The sequence below is a fragment of the Lepidochelys olivacea genome, assembly GCF_965140295.1.
Source record: "Lepidochelys olivacea isolate rLepOli2 genome assembly, chromosome: 1".
Lineage (NCBI taxonomy): Eukaryota > Metazoa > Chordata > Testudines > Cheloniidae > Lepidochelys > Lepidochelys olivacea.
The window spans coordinates 59,580,171-59,604,924 of record NC_140411.1 but is presented as its reverse complement, the minus strand read 5'-3'; the positions used below and the strand labels follow the sequence as shown (position 1 = coordinate 59,604,924).

Below are 24,754 nucleotides of genomic sequence, written 5' to 3'. Positions count from 1 at the left end.
ATTTTCAGGAAGTCCGAAGACCTCACACTTGATTGAGTTAGTTTCAGAGATGAGACAAATTGGCAGCTTCAACAACATGTCAGACTCGGACAACAACACTGACAACTTCAAGTATGCTGTTTATCCCACAATATATCTCACAATATTTGCCTTGGGTGCCTTTGGAAATGGCCTTTCCGTATATGTTTTCCTGAAGCTTTACAGGAAAAAGATTTCAGTGAATGTTTTCATGCTGAACTTGGCTATTTCAGACCTCCTGTTTGTTTGGACTTTACCCTTCCGGGCCACCTACTACCTGAAGAAATCTGATTGGGTATTTGGGGATATATTTTGCAGGATTGTGTCTTATAGCTTGTATGTCAATATGTACTGCAGCATTTATTTTCTAACTGCGCTGAGCATTGTTCGTTTTGTGGCTATTGTTCATCCTTTCAAACATTTGAAACTAACCGCCGTCAAGTATCCTAGAATCATATGTGCGGTGATATGGGGTTTTGTGATGACAGCTAGCAGCGTGCTGCTGTTCAGTGGAAACACCAGTGCGGAGTACCCAGAAAAGTGCCTAGATCTCCAAAGAGAAAGCATTCAGAAACTGCTCACGCTGAACTATGTTGTCCTGGTAGTGGGCTTCATCCTCCCATTTTGCACAATAATTTGCTGCTATTTGCTTGTGATCAAAACTTTGCTTAAGCCCAGGGCTCCAGAAGCAAAGATAAGAGCCTCTCATAAGAAGGCAGTGTCAACGACCGTCATCACTTTATTCGTGTTTCTGATTTGTTTTCTGCCATATCACATACTAAGAACTGTCTACTTGGTGAAAAGCGATAATGACATCTTGAGCAAGTTGCTGACTAAAGGAGCAGTCATCGCTCATTGCCTCGCTGCAGTGAATAGTTGCCTAGATCCTGTAATCTATTACTTTGCTGGAGAAAACTTCAAAGAGAGACTCAAAAGTATATATAAAAGGTAGCGGATGAAGAATCAAATGGACATTCCTTATTGGGAGTATTTTCTCGTGATCAAACCCCAGGACTGGAGGTGGAAAGATCATGGGTCTTTTAATCTATGCCACTCACTTGCCATGTGACCTGGGGTGAATCACGTAACTCTGTACCTCTATTTCCCTATCTGTAAAGTGGGGCTATTCAGAGTGGATAGTATCTCAGAACACTTTGTGAATTTTCTTCACAAACGGTTGTAAAGGGGTCCAAGATCCCACCCTGAGATCCTGCCTATTTCTCTTCCACCTAGTAAAAACCAGCCAAACAGAGGCTTTTGTCCTTAAAAAGCCCTCTACTCCAGAGGACTTCATTTATTGGTAACACAAACTGACAAAATAAACCTTTAATTTTGGGAAACAGCCTGGGTCTCTAGTTTTGTCATCTCCAAACTCCTGCTTTTCTCTCCCCAAAAGCACCCACAAGCCCCTTGCATTCTGGATCCACCTGTCCCTCAAAACTGGGATTTCTGGTCTCTCCCTCAGAGTTGCCTCTCCATTGGCTACTCCAACTCCCAGCGCAGAGTCTGAATGCTTTTCAATACCCTGCTCCCTCCCTAGGCATTACCTTTAATTTCAGGCCTCTTTTCTTTAGTAACACCTCTTTTTTTTTCCCTCTCTTTCTCATCCAGGGAGCATCCTTAGACTGCTCAGACATCCTTTTTATTGGGATCAGGTGCTGCATCACTAACTGGCCAATAAGCCACCACCAGGAGTACCTAATTGCTCTCAGGTGGGGTTTAGGGGGCCATGATAGGTGAGTTAAGCCTTGATTCACTTTGAAGGGCTACTTGCCTCAAGATAAAAGGGTGTGGAGAAACTTGGATGGATGATATTATAGAAATACAAAGTATTTTTCAATAACTACCACTGAGGTAGCTTATCAAAAAAATACAGTGGCTTTCAAATATATACCCATATAAACATTTCTGAATCTTCCTTTATTCCAGACATACTTTCTAAGATTTTCTCTAAGAAACATACTCTTAAAGAGTACCACAACAAACCATTTCTTTGCGACATTATATAAAGTAACATGACTACTAAAACATAAGAGCAATATTCACACAGACACACACAGTGTTTTGTGATTCTTGTTTACACATGTCACCATTTTAGGTGACCCCTGCAATATTTTTATGCTTCCCTTTGCTGGAAGTTAGCTGAAGAATTGGCCAGTTTGTGGAAGTTGCTTACCTAAAGATAGGCAGCTGAATCGATATTTAGGAGTCTAGGGCCAGACTTTTAAACTTATTTAAGCACAGATAAGTGCCTAATGGGATTTTCAAAAGCACCCACATGCCTAACTCTCACTTTTGAAAATCCACTAGACATTTATTTGCATCCTTAGGTACCTAAATACCTTTAAAACGTTAGTTTTTACATATAAAAATTAGGCCTCTTAGAGAGGTTTCAAGTAGTTATAGTGGCCAAATAGAAAGACTTGACCACATGAAAAACAATAATAGATTCTGCTCCTTTTTGAGCAAATATCAGGAATTTTCTGGGTTGAAATTTGCCACATTTGTCATGAAAATAGCCTGTCATGTTTGAGACAAGATTGAAGAAAGGTTTTCCCCCTCTCCTCCAAATCCACCCAAAATACATAATTTCTGGCAGTGTGAATGTTTTCCCCATGTTTTCTCTCCACCCCCCGCCCCCACTCTCCTGCTGGTAATAGCTCATCTTAAGTGATCACTCTTCTTACAGTGTATATTTTTTCATGGTCTGTGTATATATAAAATCTCCTCACTGTACTTTCCACTTTATGCATCCGATAAAGTGATCTGTAGCTCACGAAAGCCTATGCTCAAATAAATTGGTTAGTCTCTAAGGTGCCACAAGTACTCCTTTTCTTTTTCCCAATACTCTATTCTTCACAAGACTAAAGCATAATATAAAAAAAAATTCTAAACAAAAACAGCTGCAATCACTGAATTTCAGCTCTATCTCGAACACAAGGAAAACAAATCAATACTTGCGAGATGAACAAGTGTATACCATTATAATTGGTAGAGTCATATTTTTCTTAACTACCAATGGTTTAGCTACTCAGTAAACAATCTGTTTCCATTATTTTAGTCAACCTTTGGTAACAGTAGAGGGTTTTATCATAATTCTCAATATACTAATTTTTTTTATAGAATATGTATCTCTGTATTTTAAATAAATGTGTTACTCCTAGGGGAATTCTGCGCCACTGCGCATGTGCAGAATTTATGTCCCCCACAGGTTTCTTTGCTTCCCCACAGAAAAATGACTTTCTGATAGGGAAGCAAAGGGAAGCCACAAGAGTGGTCATGTGACCCTTTCCAGCAGTATCTTTTGGGTGCCCAGGGCAGTCAGCAGAGAGGTAAATCACTATGGGGCAGTGGTGGAACTGGGGAAGACCTGGCTGGTGGCTCCTACCCAGCTGCTAGTCCTGGATGGGCTGGGGAGGACAGGGCTTCCTCTTCCTCTTCCCCTGCACGGCATCCGGGGCTGTGTCAGACCCACTCCCAGATTTCTCCCCCCAACTGTAGGAAGCTCTGCAAACGCTCCCCTCTCCCCCCACCCCTCACCAGTGCTTGCTGCACCCATTGCTCCTCAGCTGCAGGGGGAGGGATCACTGTACAGGGAGCTGCTCCCCCAGCTGCCCATCCCCCATGCATCTAGATCCCCTTGCACCCAGACGCTCTGGCCAAGCCTCACCCCCATCCCGCCCCCCAGAACTCCACTGATGAGCTCCACTCCCCTGCACCTGGACCACTCCAATGAGCCACCCACATCTGGATCCCCATGATACCAAGCCCCAGCCAGCTGCACTTGGATCCCCACTCCACAGAGCCCCACGCTCCCAATCTCTGGACCTCCCCACTGAGGCCCCCACACCCAGACCCCCCTGCCGAGCTCTATCCCACACACACCCAGTCCCCTCCCTGATGAGTCCCAACCACCTTCACCTGGATCCCCCTACATTGTCTCATTACCGTTGCACCCAGAACCCCGCAACAAGCCCATGTGCTCCTCCCTGCACCCAAATCCTGCACTGAGCCACCCACATCCAGATTGCCCAACACAGAACCCTCTCAATCCACACCTGGATCCCCCCACACTAAGCACCTCCACGCTTGGATCCTGCCTTGCTGAGCCTGCCTGTCCACATCTGGTGCACCTGGCATGGAGGGACAGGGTCCTGTGGTGATTCTGGGGCAGGCCCGGTCTTTGCGCTGTGTCAGGGTTGGGTATAGCCTCACCATTGAGTCCATGTCTTGGGGGGGAGCTGCACAGTGATCTCCCACCACTGTGCAGCCAGTGGTCTGTGCTCCCCAATGCTATGCTGGAGCCTCTATATTTATTTGACAAATAAAATTTGCAGAATTTTAAAATATTGTGTGCACAAGTTTTCTTTTTTTGGCACAGAATTTTTAATTTTTTGGCGCAGAACACCCTCAGGAGTAATGTGTGTATGTTCTTGTATCCCCAGTGACTGGTATCATATCCCAATCCCTTGACTCCCAAGAAGTTCAGTTAGGGCCTGATCTTGTACCATGGAGGGCAATGAGAATTTTGCTGCACTCGGAACAGGATCAAGACCTGAGATTAGTATATGTGGGGATGGGAAAATCAACAAATATTTTCTGGTCTTTTGGGGTAAATCAAGCTCTTCACTTGTGGATTCCCATTGATTTCCGTGAAAGCTCTGTGGCTGGGTTTACAGGAATGGACCCATAAACTGGCTGGGCATATGTATAATTGAATTCTAAAGTTCCTTGTGAATAATCTGATTTGTGTATAAAGGATTCCCATCTCCATATTAAACGGCCCTTTTATAAGGTGCTATACACCTAATTACAGTAGAATAAAGTGGGGGAATATTCAATAAATTGAGTGGACGGAATGATTGAATCTCTGCTTCTGCCAGTAATCACACTAGGTTTTTACCCCAAATGCACACAGTCATGCTGCGGTTCCTGTGTGTTTTGATAAAGGGGGATAAAAGAAACATTCTTTACATATGGATATGCTATACACTCTCCACATTTTTATTAACTTTTACTGGTTGTTGCTATGATGTTTTTAATGAGAAAGCTATTACACAGGTTGAATAACCATGAGAAATATTTGTAAACTCCTGGGAGAAGGAACAAGTATACACTCAACAGATAGCACATAGGAACACCAGTCCTCTTCCCACAGAAGTTGAAGCAACAGAGAAATGGCTTTTAGAAGCATGACAATGTCACAAAAGCCCATGGGATTTCATTAAGCTGATCAATCATCAATGAAAATGATCAGGAACATTAATCAAAATTTTCAGAACATGTAAACATTTTTCTGTGCTTTGGGATTTGTTTGTGTTATAGGAAGGATCAACCTCATTCTTATAGAATGTTGGTTGCAAATTTAATTAAGTAACCACAGCTGCATAATAAACCACACCTACATACATCAAAGCGTTCATCCTTTATTTTCAAAAGCACATGCCTCTTTCACAGGAGATGAAGAAAATTGTTCTTTGCTATCGAAAGACCCTAAGTTGCAGCTGGTCAAAAGAGATCAGTATATTTGCACACATATTATGCCTTATCTTATTTCTAGTTAAATCAAACCCTTCCATTTATATCAACTGAGTAGGACTCAGACCTCAAACCACTCTCAAGAAAAATTGTTGATAAATGTGCTCAATCCTAACCTATTTTCTTCAAGCATAAAAGGTTCCAGAAGATCTAATGCTAGGGAAAATTTGAAGCCATTATAAGCTAGAGGGGGACAAAAATAATAGACAAATCAAAATTTCAAATTTGGATAATTTTTTTTAAAATGACCTGTGACTTCAAATAAATTGATATGCTGCAACCTTTGAGAAATTTGTCCTTTATCATCACAATAAACCTACCTATTTTCAGACTAAAACTAATTTTCCAAGTCAGCATTATCCAAGGGGCAAATTAGGACTGCATAATGCAGTCTGATTGGTGCATTAACAATGGAGAGGCTAGAGCAGGAGCATAAGGAAATATTGCTCCTCACATTTATCTTTTATTTGCATATCCCCAGAAAGGGAGTGGTCAAAATTATATTTATACAGAGTGACCACATGAAATAGCAGAACACATTCTAAGGAATGTGGATAAGAAGGCTGCATGAAAAGACAGCTGCCGGGTAGGCTGAGAACTCGTGAGGGGTGTTTCTCAGCAGCAGATTGGTAGGAAGCTGCACAAGGAGCTTGCCTTTCCCTGAGAGAGTACTGGCGGAGGTAGTCCTGGGAAAGGACGGTGGACAGGTGGAGATAGAAAGCAGCCCAGGGAAGCAGCAAGGAATTGTAAGGAGCAGGTTTTAGCTTCTTAAACACAGAATCCCTGGATTCTGCCAGAAGAGAAGGCAGGTGTGTGTTCTCCGACCCACCTGAGAAAAAGAGAGATGAAAGCCTCTCTGAGGAAAAGGGGGCAAGGACTATAAAACTTAGCTTGGGACTGATGACCTGATATAGGGTCACTGGGCTTTTGCCCTGTGGGATTATTCTTTATTACCTGAGGAGGGGTGAGATTATAAATGACCTGTCTGGTGTGGTGAGAAGAAGCTGACTGTCACAGGGACAGACTGCTGGCTGGTGGGGAAACTGAGGTGGAGTCACTGCAACACCATGCCTGGCCATGAGAGGACACGTTGGCAGGTAAGTGACCTGTGACACGGAACCGTGAAGGAGCCTGCCCAACCCCTGAAGTGACTAGGGTTACCAGTTTTGGTTGGATGTTAGTGTTGCCAACTCTAGCTGAAGCTATTCTGGGAGATTCCCTCCCCTCTCCCCCACATGACATAGAATCATAGAATCATAGAATATCAGGGTTGGAAGGGACCCCAGAAGGTCATCTAGTCCAACCCCCTGCTCGAAGCAGGACCAATTCCCAGTTAAATCATCCCAGCCAGGGCTTTGTCAAGCCTGACCTTAAAAACCTCTAAGGAAGGAGATTCTACCACCTCCCTAGGTAACGCATTCCAGTGTTTCACCACCCTCTTAGTGAAAAAGTTTTTCCTAATATCCAATCTAAACCTCCCCACTGCAACTTGAGACCATTACTCCTCGTTCTGTCATCTGCTACCATTAAGAACAGTTTAGAGCCATCCTCTTTGGAACCCCCTTTCAGGTAGTTGAAAGCAGCTATCAAATCCCCCCTCATTCTTCTCTTCTGCAGGCTAAACAATCCCAGCTCCCTCAGCCTCTCCTCATAACTCATGTGTTCCAGTCCCCTAATCATTTTTGTTGCCCTTCACTGGACTCTCTCCAATTTATCCACATCCTTCTTGAAGTGTGGGGCCCAAAACTGGACACAGTACTCCAGATGAGGCCTCACCAATGTCGAATAGAGGGGGACGATCACGTCCCTCGATCTGCTCGCTATGCCCCTACTTATACACCCCAAAATGCCATTGGCCTTCTTGGCAACAAGGGCACACTGCTGACTCATATCCAGCTTCTCGTCCACTGTCACCCCTAGGTCCTTTTCCGCAGAACTGCTGCCTAGCCATTCGGTCCCTAGTCTGTAGCTGTGCATTGGGTTCTTCCGTCCTAAGTGCAGGACCTTGCACTTATCCTTATTGAACCTCATCAGATTTCTTTTGGCCCAATCCTCCAATTTATCTAGGTCCTTCTGTATCCTATCCCTCCCCTCCAGCGTATCTACCACTCCTCCCAGTTTAGTATCATCCGCAAATTTGCTGAGAGTGCAATCCACACCATCCTCCAGATCATTTATGAAGATATTGAACAAAACCGGCCCCAGGACTGACCCTTGGGGCACTCCACTTGATACCGGCTGCCAACTAGACATGGAGCCATTGATCACTACCCGTTGAGCCCGACAATCTAGCCAGCTTTCTACCCACCTTATAGTGCATTCATGCAGCCCATACTTCCTTAACTTGCTGACAAGAATACTGTGGGAGACCATGTCAAAAGCTTTGCTAAAGTCAAGAAACAATACATCCACTGCTTTCCCTTCATCCACAGAACCAGTAATCTCATCATAAAAGGCGATTAGATTAGTCAGGCATGACCTTCCCTTGGTGAATCCATGCTGGCTGTTCCTGATCACTTTCCTCTCATGCAAGTGCTTCAGGATTGATTCTTTGAGGACCTGCTCCATGATTTTTCCAGGGACTGAGGTGAGGCTGACTGGCCTGTAGTTCCCAGGATCCTCCTTCTTCCCTTTTTTAAAGATTGGCACTACATTAGCCTTTTTCCAGTCATCCGGGACTTCCCCGGTTCGCCATGAGTTTTCAAAGATAATGGCCAATGGCTCTGCAATCACAGCCGCCAATTCCTTCAGCACTCTCGGATGCAACTCGTCCGGCCCCATGGACTTGTGCACGTCCAGCTTTTCTAAATAGTCCCTAACCACCTCTATCTCCACAGAGGGCTGGCCATCTCTTCCCCATTTTGTGATGCCCAGCGCAGCAGTCTGGGAGCTGACCTTGTTAGTGAAAACAGAGGCAAAAAAAGTATTGAGTACATTAGCTTTTTCCACATCCTCTGTCACTAGGTTGCCTCCCTCATTCAGTAAGGGGCCCACACTTTCCTTGGCTTTCTTCTTGTTGCCAACATACCTGAAGTAACCCTTCTTGTTACTCTTGACATCTCTGACTAGCTGCAGCTCCAGGTGCGATTTGGCCCTCCTGATACCATTCCTACATGCCCGAGCAATATTTTTATACTCTTCCCTGGTCATATGTCCAACCTTACACTTCTTGTAAGCTTCTTTTTTATGTTTAAGATCCGCTAGGATTTCACCAGTAAGCCAAGCTGGTCACCTGCCATATTTACTATTCTTTTGACTCATCGGGATGGTTTGTCCCTGTAACCTCAACAGGGATTCCTTGAAATACAGCCAGCTCTCCTGGACTCCTTTCCCCTTCATGTTAGTCCCCCAGGGGATCCTGGCCATCCGTTCCCTGAGGGAGTCAAAGTCTGCTTTCCTGAAGTCCAGGGTCCGTATCCTGCTGCTTACCTTTCTTCCCTGTGTCAGGATCCTGAACTCAACCAACTCATGGTCACTGCCTCCCAGATTCCCATCCACTTTTGCTTCCCCCACTAATTCTACCTGGTTTGTGAGCAGCAGGTCAAGAAAAGCGCCCCCCCCCAGTTGGCTCCTCTAGCACTTGCGCCAGGAAATTGTCCCCTACGCTTTCCAAAAACTTCCTGGATTGTCTATGCACCGCTGTATTGCTCTCCCAGCAGATATCAGGAAAATTAAAGTCACCCATGAGAATCAGGGCATGCGATCTAGTAGCTTCCGTGAGCTGCCGGAAGAAAGCCTCATCTACCTCATCCCCCTGGTCCGGTGGTCTATAGCAGACTCCCACCACTACATCACTCTTGTTGCACACACTTCTAAACTTAATCCAGAGACACTCAGGTTTTTCTGCAGTTTCGTACCGGAGCTCTGAGCAGTCATACTGCTCCCTTACATACAGTGCTACTCCCCCACCTTTTCTGCCCTGCCTGTCCTTCCTGAACAGTTTATAACCATCCATGACAGTACTCCAGTCATGCGAGTTATCCCACCAAGTCTCTGTTATTCCGATCACGTCATAGTTCCTTGACATCACCAGGACCTCCAGTTCTCCCTGCTTGTTTCCAAGGCTTTGTGCATTTGTATATAAGCACTTGAGATAACCTGTTGATCGCCCCTCATTCCCAGTATGAGGCAGGAGCCCTCCCCTCACAGACATTCCTGCCTGTGCTTCCTCCCGGTATCCCGCTTTCCCACTTACCTCAGGGCTTTGGTCTCCTTCCCCCGGTGAACCTAGTTTAAAGCCCTCCTCACTAGGTTAGCCAGCCTGCTGGCAAAGATGCTCTTCCCTCTCTTCGTAAGATGGAGCCCGTCTCTGCCCAGCACTCCTCCTTCATGGAACACCATCCCATGGTCAAAGAATCCAAAGCCTTCTCTCCGACACCACCTGCGTAGCCATTCGTTGACTTCCACGATTCGACTGTCCCTACCTAGGCCTTTTCCTTCCACGGGGAGGATGGACGAGAACACCACTTGCGCCTCCAACTCCTTTATCCTTCTTCCTAGAGCCACATAGTCCGCAGTGATCCGCTCAAGGTCATTCTTGGCAGTATCATTGGTGCCCACGTGGAGAAGCAGGAAGGGGTAGCAATCCGAGGGCTTGATGAGTCTCGGCAGTCTCTCCGTCACATCGCGAATCTTAGCCCCTGGCAAGCAGCAGACTTCTCGGTTTTCCCAGTCAGGGCGGCAGATAGATGACTCAGTCCCCCAGAGGAGAGAGTCCCCGACCACCACCACCCGCCTTCTCCTCTTGGGAGTGGTGGTCGTGGAACTCCCAAACTCAGGACATAGCATCTCATGCCTTCCAACCAGCGGAGTCTCCTTCTGCTTTCTCGCCCCAGACATATCATCTGGTCCACTCTCCGCAACGATACCTGTGGAGAGAACATGAAAGCGGTTAGTTACCTGTGTCTGTGTTACTGGAACCCGGACATCCCGCTTACCTCTTCTGGAGGTCACACGTTGCCAAGCTTCTTCACTGGCCTCTTGGCTCCTCTGTGCAACCTGCTCTATATCTGTAGAGCTTTGTGCCCCTAGAAGCCTATCCTGAGTTTTGTCCAGAAAATCCTCAGTTTCTCGTATGCAACGCAGGGTTGTTATCTGTTGCGCCAGACCTTCAATCTTCTCTTCCAATATGGAGACCAGCTTGCACTTTGTACAGACAAAGTCGCTTCTGTCCTGTGGAAGAAAGACAAACATGGAACATCCAGTGCAGGTCACAACAGCTGAACCCCCTCCTTCCATATCACCTTCCTACTATGAGCTTCCTCAGAGCAGTTTGCAAGACGTAAGCCTCACTGGGCTCACTCCAGGCGAACTCCCAGGCAAACTCCTGCTGTGAGCTGCTCTGCTGTCCCCGCTGCTCAGCTGGTTCGCCGCCCCCAATCAGACACTCACTCAGGCTCTCACACTGCCCCCCCAGCAAACACACGCTCGGATACTTCCTCAGCAAACAAACAAACACACACTCGGATACTTACCAGTCCCAGGCAAAACTCCTGCTGTGAGCTGCTCTGCTGTCCCCCGCTGCTCAGCTGGTTCGCCGCCGCTCATAATGTCATTTTCTTAAAATATCCTATTAAAATCTCCCGGATTGCTTTCAATAGTCATTGGAAGATCAGTGCTGATTCCAGGAGACTCTAGGCCAATCCTGGAGCGTTGGGAACCCTATTGGACGTATTCCTGGAGGTTTCATCACATGACATAACCTTTAATTAAAGATTAAGCTTTAATTCCTGTAGACTCTGGGACAATCCTGGACGGTTGGCAACCCTAGGAGTGACTTGGAGCAGTTTCAGAGCTGTTCCAACTTACAAACTGCTTCCAAGGGGCTTTGGAAGTAGAGAATTCCTAGTTATGTCCCCAAATTCCACCCCTTACATGGAGATCTATGAACTTATAATAATAAGCAGTACGCCCCCACATTCGCCACAGGTATTTCATGCTGCTTTTTGCAGCACTCAGCAACTCCTAATCTTGTTGTACAGGGATGAAGAAATCAGGGCTATCCCTTGTAATAAGGGACTGTTGGCAACCCTATATACAGCACTGAGATTTAAAAGGAGCCTAACAGAGTTAGGTGCTCATCTCCCATTGACATTCAATGGCAATTGGGCACCCCACTCCTTATGGCACCTTTGATAACGCCAGACTAGAACTGTAAGCCAAGCTAGGTGACGCGGTACCAGTGGCAACAGACAGGCCAGCTACATTAGAGCTCTCAGTATTGCTGACACGAGTGGAGCTCATCCCATTTTGTCAAAAGATTTGAAAACCTTCCCTAATATAGACGGGACTGAAATATCCATTTACATTTCCCGAGAACAGTTTCTAATGACTGCCAGTCTAACATTTCAGACATGTTTGATTACTGAAAGCCCATATTTAGAAATGTGAGTGGCTGGGAGTTGCTGAACCACAGAGCTTTATTCAGCACTTTGTGTGAGAGATGAGATGGAATGCAACGTGAGAACAAATCCCAGTTCCTGAACTGACAAAATATTATTAAGAAAATAAAAGCTGTACTATTTTGCTTACTTCCTCTTTCTTGCTGTTGGTTTTGTGTAAATGTTTCTGTTTTGTTTTCACCCTTGCTAGCAAGCCGCAAGTTTTGGATAGCTAAAAGCAGAAGAAGGAAGTGTCTTACTGAATTAACTGAAAGGAACAAGAACTGAGGTAGGACAAAGTTAAATTTATATATATATATAAATATATATTACTTTAGTCCTTTCCTTAAAAGTAGATCAAGACTATTCAAAATAAGAGTAGGAGGAATTTTAGTTATCGCCTGTTTCTTGCACGAAGTTTTGTAGTTGCTAGAAAAATTAAGCATCTACTCGATTCACGTATGTTAAAGCTAGTCTAGGGTGTTTTCCTTGAGAAGGGATATCCATGTAAGATTTTGTAATTAAAAATATTTTGGAAGATGAAAGATAATGAACTACTGAGAGAGCTGACAAAGTGAATATCCTTTGCTTTGTACTAGCAGCCAACTGCAGATTTTGTCAACTGTAATCTTTTGAAGGGTGGAGTTTTTGTTTTTGTGTGTATACGCACATGTGTGGGAAGAGTGAATAAAATGTCATGCATGTCTTGACAAATGTCCAATTTAATTCTGTACAATGTTAATTACAAATGAAATATAAATGAGTAATGTTTTCGTAGTTCTGATCCTGAAAAGATACGTAGTATGCCAGTGAATGGTGACTTGGTTGGCTGTTTAATGTTATTACATTGGGTTTTCTGACAATGCAATGGCTAATGTAAGTTATATAACGTTAATTAGGCTCCATCCACACTGCGCACCTTACAACTGTGCTGACACAGCCATGCCGTTGTAAGGTACACAGGGTAGCTGCTCTTTGTCGCCAGGACAGAGCTCTCCCACCGATGAAGCGCTGTCCACACCAGCCCTTTTTGTTGTTAAAACTTTTGTCATTCAGGGGGGTGGTTTTTTTCACATCTCTGAGCGATGACATAGCCTAAGTACTTGGCATTACAATTCTGATAGTTCTGAGAACTCACACAAGAGCACATCCTATTCAGACAAAATATTTTTTAGCTAAACAGCAGATCATCTGTACTTCATATTTCATGTTGAGAAATTCATTTAGCAATGTGTACATTGTACTTCTGAAAAATTGAGCTCATGAGCCTACTTTGTAAGCAGCTCCCATTGACTTGTGTTGGAATTGTGGGTGCTCTGCACCTCTGAAAATCAGACCAGAAAACTTTATATTTACACATGTAATATGCATACCACCGTAACATACCCTATTCAGGAGTGTTCATTTCTATTAAAACATGGTGTGAAGTTATTTTCTCTTAAGTTCAGAAGTCTTAATATTGATAGTTATTTTATTAGATGCTTTAAAATCTACTCACCTACTTGAATAGGGGCTCGTGAATGGCTGAAGTCTGGAAAGAGTTGTTTTAGTTTCTTTGCCTAATTTGTGTGTGTGGTGAGTGGGATCTGTCATTGTTCGGTGTTTTTGTTTAGACTAATTCTGGTCTCACTAACATCAGTTTAAATCAGGAATAACCACTTAAGCTAGCTGAAAATATTTTGGTGAAACATATTTTCACTAAAAAAAAAAAAAGAAAAAGCAATTTAGAGAACCCTGAAATTTTGCAAAATCGTGACTATTTTACCAAAATCTTTTGACAGAAAAACTTGGTTTGTTTTTATTTTAAATTTATGGTTTCATTCAGGGTTTTCCTGCAGCCTGTAACATGTTGACTGGCTGAGAGTACACTGGTACAGTTTAGCCACTTACCCCTCATGACTGAGGGTTTGTTCACGGCTGTGTCTGCAAGCAGAGAGAGCAGACTGGTTCTCTTTGCGTCAGTGGCTTTTTGGGAGGGTTCCCCAGCACAGCAGGTTACAGGTACTCTTTTTCTCTGAGCCCTACTGCTGTATGATGGAGTAATTATTGATTGCACGTCACCCCCAGAAAGCCTGGCTGCCTTTCCCTGTCCCCCCTGTTTTGTAAGATGAAAGAGGGACTGTATGCAGCAGTTGTCTGTCCCCAGAAAGAGAGAGGATTTTTTTCTGATCCTGCTGAGCAGTCTGAGAGTTGTGTTTGTGGATCTGGGAGATGTCTGCTTGTAGTTTGCAAAGCCGTGTCTTCCATGGAGCACTTCAGGGTGTGAAAAAGAAAGCAATCTTCCAGAAGTGGTATGCAGCATGAAGAGCCGCAGGTGGTGGTAGGGAAACCAGAAAACCACACTTTGCCTGAGGCAGACAACTCTGAAGAGGACTATTTCCATGGGGCACAGTCAACCACTCCGGGTGCAGGAAGAGGTAGTGAGGAGGAGAATGGTGCATCTCCAATTAGTCCAGCACCACATGAGGCTAAGCCTCAACAGCAAGGCACTGGCCAGAGACCATCAACATCCTCTGAAACCTTGTTCCACTATGCTGCTTCTGGAATGGATGTGGTCGATGCTGGTACTCACACTCCCAGGTGGGAGGAAAGTCACTGCCTCCATCTTTGACTCCATAAAAGTTAGTATGGAATGTGTGCATGTGGCATTTGCATGGATCTTAAGGGGGAATACTGGGAAGAGTTTGGATCAGTTCTACTATACCTGTAAGTGAGCCCACAAATCAGTACTAGAAGTTATGCTGTTTGCTGGAATGGCTACCTTTATGCGTTTCTATAACTTAACTCTAACATGAGGATAGGTTATTGACTTACTTCCCAAGCCCCAGTGTGGAGGGCCAGTGGACTGCTTGTCTGCCCTTTACTCTTTGACTTTCTGGCTTTAGTAACCCTCCCAGGAGCAGAAACTCCCACGGGCATAGCTCTGTGTTGTTGGAGCACAAAAACCTTCCCAATGTCCGCAGGGAAAGGAGTAAAAGTTAGGGATGATAAAAATTCCCATTTGTAGTTATGGAAAACGCTGTCCTAAACAAAACAACATTTGCTAGGAAATGAGTAAACAACTCTGGAACAGTGACTTTAGGATATCTTTAGGTGCATAGCAAAGAAGTTCTCGTGGACACCACCACCCAACACTCAAGGCAGAAGACTGAAGAATTGCATAGCATGATGGTGCCTCCTATAACAGGTGTGTGTGTTTGGGGAGGCCCAGCATTCAGTAGTGGTGTTATGGGCCTGCTCCCCAAATAACAACACCATAACAAAGCTAATAACTAATGGATAAAGGTTTGAGGGCCCCTTTATTTCCCTTCCTCATTCTGTGGATCTGAAGGCAGGTTGGCCCTGGACTCTAAAGCTGCAGCATGGTCCAGAATCAGGGTGATGGCCCCAGCCTCCCACTAGAAGAACTCCTTCTCCAGCTGGGCATGGAGGTGATCTTGGGCATCCTCTGCCTGCTTCTGTGCCACAGCTGCAGTCTGGCCTCAGCCACGTGGAGAGCAGCTCAGCCACGTGCTCCCTTGCTGCTTGCAGGCCCAGCCATGCCCAGTCCCACTCCTCCAAAGTAGGAGCCAGGTGAGGAGTGTGGGCTTCACCAGCAAGGCAGCTGGTGCTGGGGCAGTGGCCCAACTCTGGTGCAGAACAGCATGGGGCTAGCAGCAATGGGTGGGAGGGGTTGGGTTTCACCCCCAGCACCTCCTAGGTGCTGCCACCTCAGATGGGCCTACAAAGCTGTGGTCCCTGATTTCCTCTCCTAGTGCACCAAGGAATCACTGTCATAGTGGTGACAAACAGCCACATGCAGCTGCTCTGAAACACCATGAAATGTAAGATTAAATATCTGAAACTGTGAAATTCAAGATTTTAAAAAAATGCGATGACAGTGAAATGTACCAAAATGGACCGTGAATTTGGTAGGGCCCTACCTATCATTGCTTTATGTATGTGAAAGATTTTTAAAGACAGCACCCTCTCTCTTCCCTTTCCTGTGTGAAATGACTAATTAATATCAAAATAACCACTAGGGCACTTCCTGTTACAGGTCAAAATGTTTTGGTATTTCCAATCTGCAAGAAACTTTGGGTTTTTGCCCCATTTCAGAACAAAACTTCAGGAAACTGCAAGGTTTATTTATTTATTGTGGAAAAGAAATGCCATTTTTCAGCCAACTCTAATAACTATGATGAAATCAAGTGAGTTACATTGATGTGGCCATGGCAGAGTCAGGATCTGTATTTTTAATGACTTTTCAAAGGTTCCTAGAGCCTTGTATAGGCATAATTATGCATCTAAGTCTAAAGAATTAAAAAGCAGATAAGAGAGGTCCCTGTGCAGACGGTGCACAACCACCAGCAGTGCTGCCTAGTGGTCAGGTGGTAGTTGGCAGAACATCTCCCCATTTAAGCACATTCCTGTCCTTTAGAACCCTTGTCCCAAGAGTTTCCAGTCCTCCCCTATAGCCCTGGGGCTTTGAGAGCTGGGTCCTTGAACAGCCAATCTTTTCCAGCTGGCCTCTCACCAGAGGTGAAGGCTCTTCTTGTTGTATTGTCCACTCAGAGTGGGTAGGGGAACCCAGGTCCACCATCTTCTCCATGCTCCAGTCCTGGGGGCAATGGTGGCAGCTTGTGGTGCCAAGCCATTGCCCCTCCTCCCCAGACCACTTCCTACCCCAGTCTCCTTCAGCTTCCCAGAGTAAATCATTCAATGAAGGTTCTGACCCTCACACTCCATCCCCTGCTTCTTCTTTGTGGGTGTGCACAGAGCCACTTTGTCAGGTCCTGGGCAATGAGCTCCTGGGTAATACTTTCCTCTCAGATCAGCCATCCACTCCCTACCTCCGAACTGGTCTGCTTCCCTTTTTAAAGCCATGCCTCCAGCTTGTGTGTGGGCCCAGAGCTGATTCTTAAACCCTTGCTCTCCAGTGTCAGATTTGTATATCACATCACACCCCCATATTTATTTCAGAAATGCTTTAGTGATATGACAGTGAGTTCATCCAGAGTTTACTAGAGTTTACAGAGTTTACTTGGATTATTAAGGGCCCGGTTCAGCTCTCATTGAAGTCAATGGAATGACTTCAGTGAGAGTTGGATTGAGACCGAAGGAAGGAGAATGTCCCATAATGTGCATAAACTCCAATCTGCACTAGTATTTGTCCCTGAGGCTTTCTTTGACACTTAAAAACATCAGATAATTAGGTGAGCCTGAGTGCAGAATCACTGCCAGCTCCTACAAGCTGGTTCCATTATTATAGACAATTATCTAGTATCCTAAAAGCCAGCTGGCACAGGAGGGCTCAGCAATGGAAACAAGTCTTTGTGGTCGTGGGGGCTAATTTTGTCCAGACTTGGTACCTGCCCAAAGAGGAGTATTTTGGGAGATGCTGAGCAAAAATACTTCAGCCATCTCAAATACGAAAGGGTGAAGTGACCCATTTCCCCATGACTGATCAACCAACCAAAATATCCCGTAGCTTTTATTTATTTAAAAACACTGCTGTAATGCCAAATCAGCTGGGGAGAGGAAGCTGCAATTTAGTACGGAAATAGCCCTCAGTGAGAAACTGTTCCAGTGAACACTGGTTTTTATTTGATTGGATTATGACATATTAAAAAATCACTCTGCACATGTACAATACAAATCCTAATGAGAAAATTCTATAGAACTGTGAAGTGTGCAACTATGGACAGCCACTCTGTTCACATGTGAGTGGCTGATTTCTGGCAGCGGAGCACTTAATTCTTTGGAGAAGTGAATGAGGCAAGGGCATCATGTTCACTGTGCTCATTAAGACAATGAAAAATACAGAATAAAGATATATCAGTAACAGGAAGGAGGCATAAAATCAAGAGAAACTTTTAAAATGATTTAACATGATTTGATAGCAAAATTTCAGTTATTAAAAATACACAAGTTTTGGATACATTGCATAAAAACAAGGCTGGCCATGTTTTACTGGAATTCCTATAGCTAGAACACACACCTCTGCTCACGAGAGGGAAGAAGTGGTAAAATATAAGGGACTACATAAAAGTTAATACAGAAACTGGTTGACAAACTTCAAGTGAAATATGTTCCTGTTGAAAAATGGGATTTTGTCAATTTTCCATGGGGGAAAAATATCAACTTGAGCATAATCTTCTATCAGAAAAATCTCTGTGTAAAACACTTGGGTTTGGGCTAACCCATTATCCACTTGAGCTGATATTACACCTTCTAGGAGTTGTAGTTCTGGCTCCCTCATGTTCTGAATCTTCGATAGGGACCATGGTCCCTGGCAAGACTGCATCTTCCATTATGCACCACAGTCCTTGTCCCTGTGGTTGAATCACTGCAGAGTATCCTGTGAGTCCCATGGGACTCTGCCACAGTGGGAGATTGTGGTGCATTGTGGAAGTAAGCTTCATAGCAGAGAATGGAGCCATGACAGACCTGGAATGGTAAAGCCTATTAAGCACCATGGCAGTAAAGGTGAACACAGAGATTAACATCAACCCCAAACAAAATATTCTGAGATTTAAAAATAGAAATGTTTTGGAACTTTTCATGCCACAGAAAAGTTTTGATATTGACTTTTGCTTTTGTCCTGAATTGGAGTGAAATCTCCAAATATCAGAATTAAACCAGAGCAAGGCATGGGGTAGAGCCTTCTGGCCCAGTGCTTCCCCTGAGCAGCTGCACGGCATGTGCCAGGTGGAGGGACAGTTACCTCCCTAGGTAACGCATTCCAGTGTCTCACCACCCTCATAGTGAAAAATTTTTCCTAATATCCAATCTAAACCTCCCCCACTGCAACTTGAGACCATTACTCCTCGTTCTGTCATCTGCTACCATTGAGAACAGTCTAGAGCCATCCTCTTTGGAACCCCCTTTCAGGTAGTTGAAAGCAGCTATCAAATCCCCCCTCATTCTTCTCTTCTGCAGACTAAACAATCCCAGCTCCCTCAGCCTCTCCTCATAAGTCATGTGTTCTAGACCCCTAATCATTTTTGTTGCCCTTCGCTGGACTCTCTCCAATTTATCCACATCCTTCTTGTAGTGTGGGGCCCAAAACTGGACACAGTACTCCAGATGAGGCCTCACCAATGTCGAATAGAAGGGGACGATCACGTCCCTCGATCTGTTCGCTATGCCCCTACTTATACATCCCAAAATGCCATTGGCCTTCTTGGCAACAAGGGCACACTGCTGACTCATATCCAGCTTCTCGTCCACTGTCACTCCTAGGTCCTTTTCCGCAGAACTGCTGCCTAGCCATTCGGCCCCTAGTCTGCAGCGGTGCATTGGATTCTTCCGTCCTAAGTGCAGGACCTTGCACTTATCCTTATTGAACCTCATCAGATTTCTTTTGGCCCAATCCTCCAATTTATCTAGGTCCTTCTGTATCCTATCCCTCCCCTCCAGCGTATCTACCACTCCTCCCAGTTTAGTATCATCCGCAAATTTGCTGAGAGTGCAATCCACACCATCCTCCAGATCATTTATGAAGATATTGAACAAAACCGGCCCCAGGACCGACCCTTGGGGCACTCCACTTGATACCGGCTGCCAACTAGACATGGAGCCATTGATCACTACCCGTTGAGCCTGACAATCTAGCCAGCTTTCTACCCACCTTATAGTGCATTCATCCAGCCCATACTTCCTTAACTTGCTGACAAGAATACTGTGGGAGACCGTGTCAAAAGCTTTGCTAAAGTCAAGAAACAATACATCCACTGCTTTCCCTTCATCCACAGAACCAGTAATCTCATCATAAAAGGCGATTAGATTAGTCAGGCATGACCTTCCCTTGGTGAATCCATGCTGGCTGTTCCTGATCACTTTCCTCTCATGCAAGTGCTTCAGGATTGATTCTTTGAGGACCTGCTCCATGATTTTTCCAGGGACTGAGGTGAGGCTGACTGGCCTGTAGTTCCCAGGATCCTCCTTCTTCCCTTTTTTAAAGATTGGCACTACATTAGCCTTTTTCCAGTCATCCGGGACTTCCCCGGTTCGCCACGAGTTTTCAAAGATAATGGCCAATGGCTCTGCAATCACAGCTGCCAATTCCTTCAGCACTCTCGGATGCAACTCGTCCGGCCCCATGGACTTGTGCACGTCCAGCTTTTCTAAATAGTCCCTAACCACCTCTATCTCCACAGAGGGCTGGCCATCTCTTCCCCATTTTGTGATGCCCAGCGCAGCAGTCTGGGAGCTGACCTTGTTAGTGAAGACAGAGGCAAAAAAAGCATTGAGTACATTAGCTTTTTCCACATCCTCTGTCACTAGGTTGCCTCCCTCATTCAGTAAGGGGCCCACACTTTCCTTGGCTTTCTTCTTGTTGCCAACATACCTGAAGAAACCCTTCTTGTTACTCTTGACATCTCTGACTAGCTGCAGCTCCAGGTGCGATTTGGCCCTCCTGATATCATTCCTACATGCCCGAGCAATATTTTTATACTCTTCCCTGGTCATATGTCCAACCTTCCACTTCTTGTAAGCTTCTTTTTTATGTTTAAGATCCGCTAGGATTTCACCAGTAAGCCAAGCTGGTCGCCTGCCATATTTACTATTCTTTCGACTCATCGGGATGGTTTGTCCCTGTAACCTCAACAGGGAGTCCTTGAAATACAGCCAGCTCTCCTGGACTCCTTTCCCCTTCAAGTTAGTCCCCCAGGGGATCCTGGCCATCCGTTCCCTGAGGGAGTCGAAGTCTGCTTTCCTGAAGTCCAGGGTCCGTATCCTGCTGCTTACCTTTCTTCCCTGTGTCAGGATCCTGAACTCAACCAACTCATGGTCACTGCCTCCCAGATTCCCATCCACTTTTGCTTCCCCCACTAATTCTACCTGGTTTGTGAGCAGCAGGTGAAGAAAAGCGCCCCCCCCCAGTTGGCTCCTCTAGCACTTGCGCCAGGAAATTGTCCCCTACGCTTTCCAAAAACTTCCTGGATTGTCTATGCACCGCTGTATTGCTCTCCCAGCAGATATCAGGAAAATTAAAGTCACCCATGAGAATCAGGGTATGCGATCTAGTAGCTTCCGTGAGCTGCCAGAAGAAAGCCTCATCTACCTCATCCCCCTGGTCCGGTGGTCTATAGCAGACTCCCACCACTACATCACTCTTGTTGCACACACTTCTAAACTTAATCCAGTGATCACTTGCTTAGTTTGCATGATCAAAGAAGAGGACAGGATCAGGTGCTGAGGCTGTAGGCCCTGCACTCACCTCCAGAAGACTGAAACTTGAAGCTTTTACTTGAAACTTTAGCTTTTATATTGCCAGGCAGTATGCACTACCCATAAACTGCAATAACAATGATACTTAGCATATATAGCACTTCACATGTTGAAGTTCAATACAAACATTAACTGATCTATATTCACTGGGGCATGGTGAATAGTTATTAATTTAACTAGCTTTTATTTTTCCACTGCTATTTACAGCTTTTAACTTTCAGTCAAATGGTTACAATGCTGAACTTGAGGGATGACATGGTATACATTTCGTAACAGCTTTTTTTATTTTCAGGAAGTCCGAAGACCTCACACTTGATTGAGTTAGTTTCAGAGATGAGACAAATTGGCAGCTTCAATAACATGTCAGACTCGGACAACAACACTGACAACTTCAAGTATGCTGTTTATCCCACAATATATCTCACAATATTTGCCTTGGGTGCCTTTGGAAATGGCCTTTCCGTATATGTTTTCCTGAAGCTTTACAGGAAAAAGATTTCAGTGAATGTTTTCATGCTGAACTTGGCTATTTCAGACCTCCTGTTTGTTTGGACTTTACCCTTCCGGGCCACCTACTACCTGATGAACTCTGTTTGGGTATTTGGGAATATATTTTGCAGGATTGTGTCTTATAGCTTGTATGTCAATATGTACTGCAGCATTTATTTTCTAACTGCGCTGAGCATTGTTCGTTTTGTGGCTATTGTTCATCCTTTCAAACATTTGAAACTAACCGCCGTCAAGTATCCTAAAATCATATGTGCGGTGATATGGGGTTTTGTGATGACAGCTAGCAGCGTGCTGCTGTTCAGTGGAAACACCAGCGAGAAGTACCCAGAAAAGTGCCTAGATCTCCAAAAAGAAAGCATACAGAAAGTGCTCACGTTGAACTATGTTGTCCTGGCAGTGGGCTTCATCCTCCCATTTTGCACAATAATTTGCTGCTATTTGCTTGTGATCAAAACTTTGCTTAAGCCCAGAGCTCCAGAAGCAAAGATAAGAGCCTCTCATAAGAAGGCAGTGTCAACGACCGTCATCACTTTATTCATGTTTCTGCTTTGTTTCCTGCCATATCACATAATAAGAACTGTCTACTTGGTGAAAAGCAATAATGACAACTTGAGCAAGTTGCTGACTAAAGGAGCAGTCATCGCTCATTGCCTCGCTGCAGTGAATAGTTGCCTAGATCCCGTACTCTATTACTTTGCTGCAGAAAACTTTAAAGAGAGACTCAAAAGTATATATAAAAGGTAGCGGATGAAGAATCAAATGGACATTCCTTAATGGGAGTATTTTCTCGTGGTCAAACCCCAGGACTGGAGGTGGAAAGATCATGGGTCTTTTAATCTATGCCACTCACTTGCCATGTGACCTGGGGTGAATCACGTAACTCTGTACCTCTATTTCCCAATCTGTAAAGTGGGGCTATTCAGAGTGGATAGTATCTCAGAACATCTTGTGAATTTTCTTCACAAACGGTTGTAAAGGGGTCCAAGATCCCACCCTGAGATCCTGCCTATTTCTCTTCCACCTAGTAAAAACCAGCCAAACAGAGGCTTTTGTCCTTAAAAAGCCCTCTACTCCAGAGGACTTCATTTATTGGTAACACAAACTGACAAAATAAACCTTTAATTTTGGGAAACAGCCTGGGTCTCTAGTTTTGTCATCTCCAAACTCCTGCTTTTCTCTCCCCAAAAGCACCCACAAGCCCCTTGCATTCTGGATCCACCTGTCCCTCAAAACTGGGATTTCTGGTCTCTCCCTCAGAGTTGCCTCTCCATTGGCTACTCCAACTCCCAGCGCAGAGTCTGAATGCTTTTCAATACCCTGCTCCCTCCCTAGGCATTACCTTTAATTTCAGGCCTCTTTTCTTTAGTAACACCTCTTTTTTTTCCCCCCCTGTCTTTCTCATCCAGGGAGCATCCTTAGACTGCTCAGACATCCTTTTTATTGGGATCAGGTGCTGCATCACTAACTGGCCAATAAGCCACCACCAGGAGTACCTAATTGCTCTCAGGTGGGGTTTAGGGGGCCATGATAGGTGGGTTAAGCCTTAATTCACTTTGAAGGGCTACTTGCCTCAGGATAAAAGGGTGTGGAGAAACTTGGATGGATGATACTATAGAAATACAAAGTATTTTTCAATAACTACCACTGAGGTAGCTTATCAAAAAAATACAGTGGCTTTCAAATATATACCCATATAAACATTTCTGAATCTTCCTTTATTCCAGACACACTTTCTAAGATTTTCTCTAAGAAACATACTCTTAAAGAGTACCACAACAAACCATTTCTTTGCGACATTATATAAAGTAACGTGACTACTAAAACATAAGAGCAATATTCACACAGACACACACAGTGTTTTGGGATTCTTGTTTACACATGTCACCATTTTAGGTGACCCCTGCAATGTTTTTATGCTTCCCTTTGCTGGAAGTTAGCTGAAGAATTGGCCAGTTTGTGGAAGTTGCTTACCTAAAGATAGGCAGCTGAATCGATATTTAGGAGTCCAGGGCCAGACTTTTAAACTTATTTAAGCACAGATAAGTGCCTAATGGGATTTTCAAAAGCACCCACATGCCTAACTCTCACTTTTGAAAATCCACTAGACATCTATCTGTTTCCTTAGGTACCTAAATACCTTTAAAACATTGTTTTTTACATATGAAAAATTAGGCCTCTTAGAGAGGTTTCAAGTAGTTATAGTGGCCAAATAGAAAGACTTGACCACATGAAAAACAATAATAGATTCTGCTCCTTTTTGAGCAAATATCAGGAATTTTCTGGGTTGAAATTTGCCACATTTGTCATGAAAATAGCCTGTCATGTTTGAGACAAGATTGAAGAAAGGTTTTCACCCTCTCCTCCAAATCTACCCAAAATACATGATTTCTGGCAGTGTGAATGTTTTCCCCATGTTTTCTCTCCACCCACCCCACTCTCCTGCTGGTAATAGCTCTTCTTAAGTGATCCTTACAATGTATATTTTTTCATGGTCTGTGTGTATATAAAATCTCCTCACTGTACTTTCTGCTTTATGCATCTGATGAAGTGATCTGTAGCAGACGAAAGCTTATGCTCAAATAAATTGGTTAGTCTCTAAGGTGCCACGAGTACTCCTTTTCTTTTTCCCAATACTCTATTCTTCACAAGACTAAAGCACAGATTTCTTTGCTTCCCCACAGAAAAATGACTTTCTGATAGGGAAGCAAAGGGAAGCCACAAGAGTGGTCATGTGACCCTATCCAGCAGTATCTTTTGGGTGCCCAGGGCAGTCAGCAGAGAGGTAAATCACTATGGGGCAGTGGTGGAACTGGGGAAGACCTGGCTGGTGGCTCCTACCCAGCTGCTAGTCCTGGATGGGCTGGGGAGGACAGGGCTTCCTCTTCCTCTTCCCCTGCACGGCATCCGGGGCTGTGTCAGACCCACTCCCAGATTTCTCCCCCCAACTGTAGGAAGCTCTGCAAACGCTCCCCTCTCCTCCCACCCCCCACCAGTGCTTGCTGCACCCATTGCTCCTCAGCTGCAGGGGGAGGGATCACTGTACAGGGAGCTGCTCCCCCAGCTGCCTAACCCCCATGCATCTAGATCCCCTT

General features: G+C 44.8%; 1 protein-coding gene and 1 pseudogene across 3 annotated transcripts in view; both read left to right on the top strand.

Annotated features, from left to right (window-relative positions):
- Positions 1–1,886, top strand: part of LOC311514893 (cysteinyl leukotriene receptor 2-like) — a 63,634-nt gene extending 61,748 nt beyond the window's left edge. For both annotated transcript variants that reach the window (XM_084617620.1, XM_084617621.1), the window contains one exon: positions 9–1,886. In XM_084617620.1, coding sequence (XP_084473746.1) covers positions 9–970 — 962 coding nt within the window. In that variant the 3' untranslated portion in view covers positions 971–1,886. The remainder of the gene's footprint in view (positions 1–8) is intronic.
- Positions 1,887–6,115: 4,229 nt separating this feature from the next.
- LOC311519143 (cysteinyl leukotriene receptor 2 pseudogene) lies at positions 6,116–24,241 on the top strand (annotated as a pseudogene). Its single transcript, XR_014714679.1, has 3 exons — positions 6,116–6,653; positions 12,148–12,225; positions 21,445–24,241. The product of XR_014714679.1 is annotated as a cysteinyl leukotriene receptor 2 pseudogene (transcript).
- Positions 24,242–24,754: the final 513 nt, after the last annotated feature.